We start from the raw sequence: 12,522 nt of genomic DNA on the forward strand, positions 1-12,522 counted from the left end.
CCCGAACTGGGGGAAGGGCAGCAGCGCTTCCAGCAGCTCGTTACTATTCTAGGAAGGTTAGGATCCTGCCATCTTCCCATTAAGTCATCTCCTCCTCGACCCGGTGAGGCACTTTCCAGAGGAGTCACCATCTCTCCCAAGTGATGGAAGTTTTTATTTTTATCTGGCTTATTTATGCACTTCTCTTCCCTCCTTTGGCATTGGTTTGGGCGGTGAGTTTGGGTCATTAGCCTCAGCTCGAGCTCATTCCCTGTCCTTGCTCAGCTGTCCCCTCTGTCAGCCTCATCGCTGTGAGCAGAAGGAAAAGTCCAGGGGTTGAAGCAGCACAACAGATGAATTAATGAAAACAGATCCAGCTTAGGTAAAAATGATTATAGGAATTGGAGGGAAAAAAAAGGGGGTACCAGGCGACTAAAAAATAAAACAGAGCAGAAAAATTGATTCCAAAAGTAACACAGTTCCATTATTAGGGATCCTTTTCCATTCTAGGCTGGTTTGGTCCAGACCCCTCAGCAGAGCTCACCGGCAGTTATCCCATCTCCACAATTATTTTCCATCAGCCACAGCAGCCAGAGGCTCCCTGGGGACACACAGACACGTCCCAGGGAGCAAACCCCACACGTAAAAACACAGCCACGGGAGCACGCGAGGCGTGCGTCAGCACGGCAGATGGAGCTGGCCCGGGGCTTTCGGGGACACGGCTCCGTGGCCGTGAGCTGGGAAGGGAGAACTCACCTCAGGGAGGTCACAGCAGCCCAAGGGAGCTGCGTGGGCATCTGTGGGCAGTCTCTGCCCTGTTTGCAGAGGCCAGCAGCAATTAAGCTGTTGCACAACTCTCCTCTGGAAGACGGAGTAGATACGGGCGCTGTTGGGTGCTCTGTGCCTGAGGGAGTTTGGACCTTGCCTGTGTCCCACAAGTCAGTGGGACCAGGTGACCTTCCAGGGGTTGGATGACCAGAAAACTTTTGGAAATGCCAAGATCAGCAGTGTCCCCATCCCATTTTGGGATTTAGAAGCTGGGGAAAATCATCCACTTCCATGGAGATGCTGCTGGTGGACGAGGAGCAGGACAGAAACCTGCTCCCTCCAGCCTTGGGAAGGAAACTGAGCAGGAGCAGGAGGCTGTTCTGATCCTCCAGCTCAGCTTCTGACCCTGAGAGTGTTTCATGACAGAGAGGAGAGCTGGGGGGATAATCCTCTGTAGCCATCCTCCTTCTCCTGCTATTCTCTTACTGGAGAGATCCTGAGGCGACCTCGGCTCTGTCAGAGCAGCTGCAGCTATCACACACCTCCCTTGAGCCAGGAGTGAGGATGTGGGGCTCTCCTGGAGTGCACCTGGACAAGGGAAGCAGGGACAGTGCATTCCCATCACCTCCCACAGGTCAGTGAATGAAATGTCTCATCACACCCCATTTCCTTGTGTCATTTACCAGACTCAAGTTGTGTCAGCATTAGGTGCAATTACCTAGAAAATTAAGGTGGTAGGACTTTTGCTTTTACCTAAGGAGCTATTAAATTGTACACAAAGCAGCAGAGCTGCCTCAAAGCCACCCCAGAGCAGGCAGTTTCTCCTAATTTCTCCCCTCTCCCTGCTTTGGGATGACCAAGCCCAACACCCGTAGTTCCCAGATCCAAAGTGTTAAAAACGATGATTTTTAACCGCGGTCACTTCCCATGCCCCACCCAAAACGGGCTCCCAAGGTTCAGCCAGAGCTCCCAGGCTGCATTTCACAGCACACAAACATCTTCGACTTGCCAGAGATTAAATCCTCAGTTGAAAAGTTCATTAATTAGGAGCAGAGAAGCCTCTAGTGAATCTTCCAGCAAGAAGCAGAGGAAGAAAACCAAAAAAAATCCCCCACAATTCAGAATAATTACAGTGCCTTGGGGCACTCCACTCACTATGAAGCTGAGGCCAAACTTTTCTCCCCACCCCTAAGAGCAGGAACTTTAACCCAGTTATAGTCTTACTGATAATGAAAGAGAAAAAAACAACCCTTCCTGATATTTATCATTTGAACTATTCTGCAAGTAACAGCAAAGAAGAGGCACAGAAACACTTTTTGCAGAGAAAAAAAAAAAAAAGTGTGTTTTACAGGATAAAATCCACTGACACAGCCCCAATCCAGATCTCTAAGCAGGCAATGCCGGAGGCCAGTGCTCAGCCCAGCTGTGCCACAGGCCCGGCCAGACTGCACCCAGCTGCTCCTCTGGGATTTAGCAACCTCTTTCCACCCACAGACAGTGACTTTGCACATTAGGTACTTTCAGAGCAAGACCTCAAATGCCACAGCAGCTCCAGCCCCGAGAAGAGGCTATAGCCAGAAGAGCAGCGGGAGCACCTGGAAGATCCTGGGAAGAACTCCAGGCACTCTGACATAAGTTCCCTTTCTTCCCCAGCTCCCAGAAGAGCTGGACTCCAACCCACCCCAAGCCTCTGGCGAGGCTGGGTGGATCCAGCCACAGACATGCAGAACCACACCCCGGCTGCTGCCTGCCCTCCTCCCCCTCGAGCCAGCGGGGCACAAACAGGAACTAGGCTCATACAGTTGAAAATATTTAATACGTGTTGTACACGTAGAAATTACATTTTATACAAAACATGATACATCACTGAAGGAGAACACTGTACAAAATTCCCTACGGGAGCCCCAAGCCTTTATACAACAAAGACCGGGAGTTACCAAGCCTAACAAACAGGCTCAAGGACTTTTCGTCAGAGCGTCTGTAAACTTCGTTCCTCTCAATAAACACTTTTAAAAAGCACCATGTAATAGTTCTGACCTAAACCTTTCCAAAATAGACTTTATTTAATAAACTTAATACTTTCCAAGCTTAAAATATCACCCGCCGGGGGCGCCCCCGGGGTCGGCGGCAGCCGAGGAGCCTCCCCCGGGCGCCGTGGAGGGCGGCGGCTCTGCCGGGAAGGGGAATTCCGGGAGGGCAGGGCCGGGGGCGCTCCTAGGGCGGGTGCCGGCAGCCGGGACCCGGCGGGGAACGAGCAAGCGCCGCCGCCGCTGCCCCGCGGTCCCTGCCGTGCTGCGGCGCAGGGCGCCGGGTCTGGCCGGCTCCGGAGCCCCGCGGCTCTCGCTGGGTGTCACCTCCGGGCCCCCCAGCCCGCGGCGGGGAGCCAGTCTCTGCGGCCGGAACATCAGAAGGCCACGATGGCCGTGCTCCAGGGGTTGAGGGTCCGCAGCACGGGCTCGTCGCAGCAGATCTGTCCCGGTTCCGCCGCCTCGGCGGGCGCCGTGCCCGCCGCCGCCTCGCCGCCGTCCAGAGGCGGCCGCCGCCGGCCCTTGGGCTCCTTGCTGAGCAGTCCCGAGAAGCTGGAGCCGAAGATGCTGATGAGGCTGGCCACGTTGCCCGTCTCCATGTCCTCCTGCTCGCCCGGCGGCGAAGGTGGCGGTGGTGGCGGCAGCGGCGGCGGCTCCTCTTCCTCGCGGCGGGGCTTCTTCACCGGCGAGCCCGCCTGGCCGCGTTCTCCGGCGCTCCGTTTGCGGGGACAGTGCGGCGGCGGGGGGGCCCCGGCGCAACCCCCGCGGTTCTCGCCGCAGCAACAGCGCCGCGGCCGGGGGCCCTGGCAGTCCCTCCCCGCCTCGTCCTGCGGGGGCGGCGGCGGCGGCTCCTCGGCCGCCCAGGCGGCGGTGCGGGGCGGCGGCTCCTCCTCGGGGTGGCCGGCGGCCGCGGGGGGCGGCTCGGGAGGGCAGCCCGGCTCGCTCAGGTAGACCTGCCGGGCGCTGCGCAGCACCAGCGACACCAGGAGGTTCTTGTGCAGCTTCAGGCCGCCGCGCTGGCCCCGCGCGCTGTAGATCTTGCCTAGTGAGATGCTGACGATGCGATGAGCCTCCAGCTTGAACTCCATGGGGAAAACGCGGTGGGCGAGGAAAAAAAAACAAAAAAAAATTTAAAAAAAAATACGCTCCGGGCCGAGGGGAGGGAACCCGCGCCTCACCCCAGCTCCTCACGCCGCCCCTTCGCGCCGCAGACTGAGCGAGCCCACGCGCCCGCCCGCCTTTTATACCGCCCCCGCCTCAGCCAATCAGGGCGCGCCGCCGGCCGCTCCAACCGCCGGCTGGCCCCCGCGCGCGCGCACCGGCCAATGGCGGCGCAGGGCAGCGCGTTCGAAAGCTCGCCCCGCGGAGACGGCTCTTAAAGCGGCAATGCCAGCGAGCCGCGCGGGGTGGGGCCCACCGTGGCACCCCCGCTTCGCTGCACCCCACGTGGGCAGGTTGGGCCAAAGCCACGGGAACGATCCTCGGGGAGAAAATAAAAATAATAAAAGCCGAATAAAGCAAATGAAACCGAGGGCAGGCTCCGTTTTGTCAGGTTGGGGATGTTCCCCGTAATTTCAGCCGCTGTCTCTGGTATCTCATCGTGTTAGAGAAGGAGCTGCTGGTGGTGTTGGCTGGAGGGCGAAGCGTCTCTTTGAGGATTTCAAGGCAAATGTGCCCTGACGTGGAGCAGAAAGCCGTGCTTGCCCAGCTGCCAGGCGGAATTCTGCTCCAGGGGTCTGGCAGTGAAGCTCACAGAAAGCCCAGGGCAGAGAGGAGGATCCACAGCAGGGTTTGGGAAGGGCTACAGGGGAGGACAATAAGGGCATCTCCACGCGTGATGGGGACCGTGGCAAACTGCAGCACTTTGTTTGTTTTGTTGGGAACTGAAACCTCGCTTGGCTGCAGTTGTGAAAGCTGGTGGCAGGATCAGCCAGGTGGCTGGGGGACACAGGGGACAACACAGTCACCCCCAGACACAACTCCAGGCACCAGGGAAACCTCCAGGAAAGTTTGGAGGGCGTTTCAGAACTTGGAGTGCCGACCCACCTCCTTCCACCGAGGATTAACCACCATCTGCAAGCAGAAAAGAAGTGAAAGGGCCTAAAATTAAGGAAGTTCAACATGCTGCCCCAGAATATGAGTTTCCACTCCCAGCTGACACATAACAACTTGCTTCCATCCCTTTTTTCTCAGGGGCTGAATCCACAGAGTTCCCCAAAGGAAAGCCACAGGCTGTCACGATGTTTTGTTGGCAGGACCTGTTATCATGTCCTGCCATTCTGGAAGGACCAAAAGGGTGGTTGGTCACAGAGGTAACAAAAATTAAAAAAAAAAACAAAACAAAACAACACAAGCAAAAAATGTATGTTTTCCTTCTGGTCAAACACAGATAGAAAAACCTCAAATGCCATTCTCTGGGTGTTGGGCACAACAGCATGTCAGCTTGGGTGTTGACATCTCAAAACACCCACCCCTCCTGCACCAAACCTGCCGTGCTCCATCTGATGTGACCCGACCAGGGCATGCTCAGCCACACAGCCAAAACACCGGCCAAAACAGCCAGGCCCAGCTTCCCCCACAGACAAAAAGTCCCACAGGCAAAAGGTCCCAGCTTAGCCCACAGCAGGGAGAGCCTGTCCTGGCCGCAGGGAGCGGGGCTGTCCCCTCCACACCCGGCGTGGGAGGCCGGAGGGACGCCAGCTCCAGCAGTGGGAACCGAGGCTTTCCAGACCCGCCAAACCTGCTCCCCGCACCTCGGAGGGCCAGCAACACCCTGTCCTAAGCCCTGGGGTCAGCCTAACCAGCCAGGGCAGGTCTGGCTCACATGCCTGGGATCACAGTCACCAGCCGGTCTGCCCACCACCGGTGTCCCCTCGGTGGCACAGAGCTGGCTGTGCCCCTGGAGAATGCATCACCAGCTCCGAGACTGCTGTTTGCGGGATCTGGGCATTTGAATCATCAGCAGAGGTATTCTGGGTCAGAAAGTCAGATTTTGTACATCTCAGGCGGGCATATCCCAATTCAGGGATAAAAAGCAGCAGTGCAAAGTCATCACACCAGCTGGAAAAAGCCCGAGGCGGGTGGAGGAGGCACAGCGTGGGAGCTCTGTGGGGTGAAGATGCCTGGATGCGAGCAGACTGACCTGTTCTGCCGCTCACCACCTCACCCCGATGGCATGAGGCACCATTTCTCTCCAGTCACTGCCTTTTGGCCGCTGGGAACAGGCAGGCCAGCAGCCTCTCCCGGCTCTGGCCAGGGATTAGCAGGATGGGGATGAGGACTGAGTGATCCCTCATCCCTCTTAGTCCTCACACCAGCAGGGAGGAGCCGAGGTGCAGAGCAGAGCCCGTACCCAGCACCACGAGTTTCACCCACCGGCACCGTGCCGGGTGTCAGGCACAACCACCAGCACCTCATTCCCAGGGCACCACAGCCCTGCCTCCACATCTGCGCGCTCTCGGCTCCCTTTGCAGAGCTGGGCTGATGGCTGGGGAGGGATGCAGGGCAGAGGACGAGCAGCAGCAGCGCCGGCAGCCGGCTGAAGCCAGGCAGTATTTTGGTGGCAGCCCTGCCGCTCCCTCCCAGGCTGATGTCATGCTTTAGTAACTTTGAGGCAGAGTCACATGGCAGCTTCTGAGGTCAGCGGCTGGGGTGGCTTTGTCTGCCTTCCTTGTGCCTTGCCCCGGGCTCCTGCCCGCTCCCGGAGCGGCCCCGCTGGCGGTGACCCCGCCGGGGCTGCCCTGGGAGCCTCCGGATCGCCACGGCTCGGCATTCCCGGGATTCCCACAGCATCCCGGAGAGCTGGATACACCCGCTGTCCTTCCCTGTGCCCGCGGGAGGGACACTGCCCCCATCCCTGCGGCTCGGGGGGGGGACACTGCCCCCATCCCTGCGGCTCGGGGGGGACACAGGAGGAGGAGGAGGAGGAGGAGGAGGAGGAGGAGGAGGAGGAGGAGGAGGAGGAGGAGGGAAAGGGTGTGACCGGGCGCTCTAATCTCCTCATGTGATCCAACGGGGCTGGAAGGGGCTTGACGAACAATTAACAATCCTCCGGCTCAGCTGCTGTTTCCCGAAATAGCTCTGGCAGCAGCAGCAGCAGGAGGAGGAGGAGGAGGAGGAGGAGGAAGGGGAGGAAGGGGGCGGCCGGGCTGGCTGGCAGACAAAGGTGGCCTCGGCACGGCGGCGAGGAGGCAGCCCCGGAGGCCCACCTGGAAAGGAAAACAATGCGACATAAAAGCAGCTGGAGGGAGGAAGCAGCTTGTGGTACAACTAATAATCGCAGAGGGCTGCTCACAGGGCAGCGGCTCTTTTGGAAGCGTTTCAATTCGCCCCCGCCGCCGAGCAGAGGAGGTCGGCGCCGGGATGCTCGGCAGCCCCAGCTCCTGCTCTGCCGCCCCCCCGAGCCTGGCTGAGCCCCGACCCGTCCCATCCCGGCCATCTGGCTCCCAGCACGGCCACCCCGACCTGCGGGATGAGGATGTGGTTAGGGAGATCCTGTTCCGACAGCGGCGCCTGTCCCCATCCTCAGCCCCTCCCCGCCGGCTCCTCGCTGGCACCAAATGTGCGGCCAGGCCCCTGGGGGAAGGCAGATGCAGTAAAGAGGTGGAAAAGCCTCCGGTTAGGATGGACGGTGAAATTAGCACGCTGAAGTCCTCCATCACCGGCTGTCCCGGTGCCGCATCCATGGCTCTCTCTTCGGAGCAGGATTCATGAGTTAGAGCCTTCCTGAGAGGAGAATGGGAACAAATCAATCAAAAACCCCTCACCACCGGCGGTGCTGAGGCAAAAGCCTTCACACCAACAGCTGCCTGGAGCAAAAACAGAACCTGAGGACAGCCAAAGCCCCCAGGGAGATCCAGGCACATCCCCAGCGATTGCTGACGTGAACGAACAGGGACAGGGAGGAACATTTCCAAATGGGAATTATCCACAGCTTGAGTTCATTTCTGGATGGGAATAAACATCTAAATTGCGAGGCACCCGTGCAGAGCTCAGGAGGAAGAGGAAGAAGGTTGTCTGGGGTTGGTTTTTTTTCCCAGAAAAAATCAATGATTCACATGGATGCGGTCTGGACCTGCCACAATCGGATATTGGTAACTAATCCCCCAGGGTTCCCAACTGCTGTGCTTTATCCTTGCTCGGAGATAAGGTCAGAAGAGCTGGGAAACATCCCAAAACACAGCCCAGAGAGCCAGACGCTAATCGCTGATGAATGGAAGCCAAACACAAGTGAAACAAATACAAACAAATCGATAGAGACCTAAACCCAAAGGAGAGGAAGCAGCTCCCTCGGCTTCTGAGAGCGCTGAGACACCCGCCCCAAAACCGCAGTGAGGTGTGAACCTGTAGCTAGAAAGCAAAGGGGTTTTCCAAGGTGTTAAAAGCCCCTTCCCATGGCAGAGATTAAAATGCTGATATCCCAGGCAGGCAGCACTCTCTCCTACACTTTTTTTTTTTCACCAGTGGTCTGGGATTCCCCCTTCTCCCCCTACACAAATGATTTAAAATTTCCCTTTCTTCCCTCTGAGCCACTGGCTTGGGATTTCCCTCTCCCCCCCTGGAGAACAGTGACCTGTCCCCCTGCCCATCAGATATCCTGCTACTCCTCCAGCAGCCTCTCCAAACACAAAGAGGGGGTGGAAAAAAAAAAATCCCACTCCCAGCTATCAGCTTCTTCAGGCAGCTGTTTCCCTTGGAAAAAAAATGTGAGCCCACATCTTTCAGTGTGTTACGGTACTGGTTTGGGTTTCCTGGGGAAAAAATGCATTTATTTGTCTGGGGTTTCCTATCAGACAACCCTTCTATTGTAGTCCACTTTCCTGTATGGTTTTTTTTTCCTTCTCTGATATGCCTGCAATGGGTCCTGTGCCACTTCCAAAGGTTGCCTTGTGTCCGGGGCATAAAGAAGCAGGACAGCCCTGGGATGCAGCCATGCAAAGCCCATGTTTTTCCACTGGAGTGATTTCCTCCCCAGCAAACCCTGAGCTAAAGCAGGCAGCAGCCTCGGTGGCTGGGGCTAAACATCTCCAATTAATCACGGGAACTCCTCACGGAGCTCGGCAATCCGCAGGGCCCTTCGTCAGCCCAAAGGAGCCTCAGCCTAATTATTTTTCCCCCTCCCTCTCCCTGGATCTCAATGTCACCTTCCTCGTAGCCATGGGGCAAATGACAACCGCGGTCCCTGAGTGCAGATGTGTCCTCGGTGCGACTGCTTCCCTCTTAGGCAGGATGGGGAGGTGGCACAGGGATGCTCCCGAGCCATGGAGCTGCCTGCTCTGCTTCCAGCTCCCCCAGGGCCACCGGGGACCTTGGGACTTGCCAGAAAATCACACCACGGAGTAGCAGCCATCACTGAGAGCAGCAAGGGCAGAGCAGATCCTCTGCAAGGGCAGAGCAGATCCTCTCTGTGTCAAATCCTTCCTCCCAGCAAGGAAAACTGCGAAATGAAACATCTGTGCCTGCCAGCAGGCGCTGGCTGCCTCCATTCCCGCTGATCTCTGCCCCTTCCCTCTTGAAAGGCCTTTCCTTCAACCGCCTTTTCCTTCTCATGGTTTGTAGGGAGCCTGGAGCACAGAGAGAGCATCCATGGAATGCTCCAACAGGAATAACGAGGAAGTTTTTAGGGTTTAAAGGCTGCCTGGGAAAATTCCTTCTTATTTCACCCATAACAAGGACCCTGGCAGTCCAGCACCTCGCTGCTTCTGCAATTTAACAATCTCCTTTTGGATGCATGTAAAATCTCAGCATCCCTGGCATCCCAGGCCAGGCAATCCCAGCGATTCATCCTGCAGAAAGCAATTGCTGCCTTTCCTCAATTTCATTTCCCCCATTTCATTCACCAGAACACAGAATATTGAGCTCCAGAACAGCGTTTTGTCTCATCATCCCAGCCTTAATCCTCTTAAAACCACCACTGAAAATTTTCAACTATCACTAAAAATGAAAATGGGGAGGAAAACCACCAAAGCATCTGAAAGCCTTGACAGGCTTCTTCATTTAGCTGTAAAACCTTTTCAGGGGTGGGGAAGGGAAAGTCCCCTCTACTTTTATAAACCCAAACTCAAACCAATCCAGCTTTTCCCTGAGAAGAAAAGGCACTTCTTGCACACCAAATGCACATTCTTTGCACCAGGCTAGTAGGAATCACACACACCCCCCGTGCATGTAGACACATGCCAAGAAGATTTTCCTGATAAAAGTTCCAGGGAGCTCAGCTCTTCCCTGTAGACAGCTGGGATTCTGATGAGTTGGCACTTTTCACAGTGCAGAAATGTTTCATCAGATCTTTCCTGACCAGTTCTGCAGCTGTGTGCTCTGCACCCAGCGCTCCTCTCCCAGCGGGAATCGCTTAGCTGAGCACGCTGAAGAACTCCCAAAAAATTCCTCGCTGCCTCCAAGCCCCAAATCAGAGCTTCCCATATGGAACAGCAAAAAAAACAACCTTGTTCTAAAAAAATACAAACTGCAGCATGGTTGGAGTGGCTTTCAGGTGAAAATCTAAATTATTTACTACATCACTTCAATTAATTTCTAGCATCAAAGACCAGGCTGTCTCTTTTATCCCTTGAAAGTTTACAACTTCCCTAGATTTTGGTAAAACTCTTTATTTTCAGCCCTCAATGGCTCTCTGAAGCTTTACACTTCTTTGCAAATGGACTCAACGCTCTTAGGTATTTTCCAACCTAAATGATTCTGTAAAAAATAATAAATAAACAAAAATTCAAACAAATGAATAAAGCGTTCACAGAATTTATTGAAGGATTTCTGAAATTCCTGGCTAGTTATTCTATGAGGCTACAGGACGTTTTCCATTCCCAGTGCAGCAAAGGTTTCAGGCACAGGTGGAAGTCATGGGAGGATCATGAGGTTTTTGGGGAGCACAAGGTCTTTGTGGGACAGGGAGAGACAAACTGGACCAGCAACTCCTTGGAACTCTGTTCCTGGAGGGAACCTCCCATGCTAAGCACACATTTGGCAAGGACACCCCAAATCCTGCCGGCGTGGGAAAGTCATCCCAAACTCAGCAAGGAAGGGCCAGCAAATGCCAGCCCTAAAGCTGCCACCTGTTGTTCCACTCCTGGCGTGGGGCTGGCTGGAGCAGGGGGTGGATTTCTCACCCCAAGAAGTGCAGAAACCGGTTCAGCGTGTGCCACAGCCTTCCCAGCCCAGGGTGAGCGTGAGGAAAGCTGCTGGCATTGCAAAAGCCGGGTATCCCGTTCCCATGCTGAGGAGGCACCTCTGCAGATGGGGTTTGTTCCCCTTCCCTGCCTCTGCTCGGGATGCTGGACCACTGGCACCTTTGGGAAGCGCAGGCCAGGATGTGCTCTTTGCTTAAAATCTGGGGGATTCCTCCTGGCCAAGACTCTGCTAAATCAACCCACGTGGAAGAGAGGCAGGGACATCCCTCTGCTGCTTTCCCAAAGCTCTGCAAGCATCATCCCCCTCCTGCCAGCTGCTGCAAGCCCAGAGCTACCTGTGCTCAGCTACTAAAGAGCCCAGAGATTTAAAAGAGGTGGGAATGAGAGCAGAAGGGATCCTCACCCGGGAATGGACCACATCCAAGGCACACAGAGCTGTTCTCACCCCAAGGCAGGAGGAAGGAAGCGGTGGCTGTGCCTTGCCGGGGCAGGAAGGGCAGCAGGAGCCGAGCAGACTGCCTGTCGCTCCCTCCTGCTTCCTCCCACTCCGGCTGGGAACTCTGCCTGAGCCGCTCCTGTGGCAGGGACACAGCCCCACAGCGCCCAGCTTTGTGTTTCAGTCCAGGAATCCGCGTGATGGAGGCCGGCTGGCTGCTTTGTATGAGGTTTTAAAGACTGCAAATCCTGTGAGAAGGCAAGAGTTTACTGTCATGGGTATAAAGCACAAAATTTCTTCCACACAGAAGAGTCTGACGTGAGCAATGCTGCTGCTAACTGCAGGTGTGTGAGGAGATGGTGCTTGAACTCCTTACCTCACTTCCTCTCCTCACTGAGGAGTTCTCAGTGCTTTAGTTCTCTAGTTTAGAGCTTTTAGTTCTCTAAAATAACAAATTAGTATCTTGAATCCAGGTAACACAAGGAATGGGACACACACCACCTTCTGCATGGTCTTGCTGGTGGCACAGTGATGCTGAGCACCGTGGGAAGGCATTACAGGGGAAGATGTAACCACCCCTGTCATTATAGGGCTGCTGAGAGCCGGGCATTGGGGTGGGCGATCCTGCAGCTCTGTTCGGCCCAGGTGAGACCACATTTGGAGCGCTGTGGGCTCTGAAGAAGGGATGCCAAGAAGATGGAGCCACACTCTGCTCGGTGGTGCCAACCACCAGGACATGGGAGGCAAGGGGCAGGAACCCATGGACAGAAGTTCCACCTGAAAACAAGGAACTTTTTCACCGTACGAGTGGCCAGGCAGGGGCACAGATTGCCCAGAGGGGTCGCGGAGTCTCCCTCCCTGGAGATATCCCAGACCCGTCCGGACACAGCCCTGCGCCATGTGCTCTGGGATGAGAAGGGAGGTGGCACCAGGAGACTCGCCGTGCTCCCTTCCGGCCTGACCCGTCCTGCGTGTGATTCAGCGGGTGAGAGGGACACCGGGATCGCCAGCGCTGCGGGAAGAGCTGCCCGAGCTTCCCTGGAAGAGCCCGGACAGCGCCCAGACCCCTCAGCGCGCCCCGCCGCCGCCATGCTGGGATGACGTCACCCGGCCACGCCCCCTCCTGGCGCGCGGCGGGGGCGTGGCCGGCTGAGGGCGCTGTTTGGGGCGTGGC

At 56.2% G+C, this 12,522-nt stretch overlaps 1 protein-coding gene across 1 annotated transcript; it reads right to left on the bottom strand.

The window, feature by feature from the left end:
* Positions 1-2,544: 2,544 nt before the first annotated feature.
* Positions 2,545-3,994, bottom strand: IER5 (immediate early response 5). Its single transcript, XM_086841856.1, has one exon. It carries the CDS (start codon positions 3,860-3,862, stop codon positions 3,152-3,154), a length of 711 nt encoding a protein of 236 aa, XP_086697982.1. The 5' UTR covers positions 3,863-3,994; the 3' UTR covers positions 2,545-3,151.
* Positions 3,995-12,522: the final 8,528 nt, after the last annotated feature.

The sequence above is a fragment of the Cyanistes caeruleus genome, chromosome 9 (genome assembly GCF_971803275.1).
Source record: "Cyanistes caeruleus chromosome 9, bCyaCae1.hap1.1, whole genome shotgun sequence".
NCBI classification, from domain to species: Eukaryota; Metazoa; Chordata; class Aves; order Passeriformes; family Paridae; genus Cyanistes; species Cyanistes caeruleus.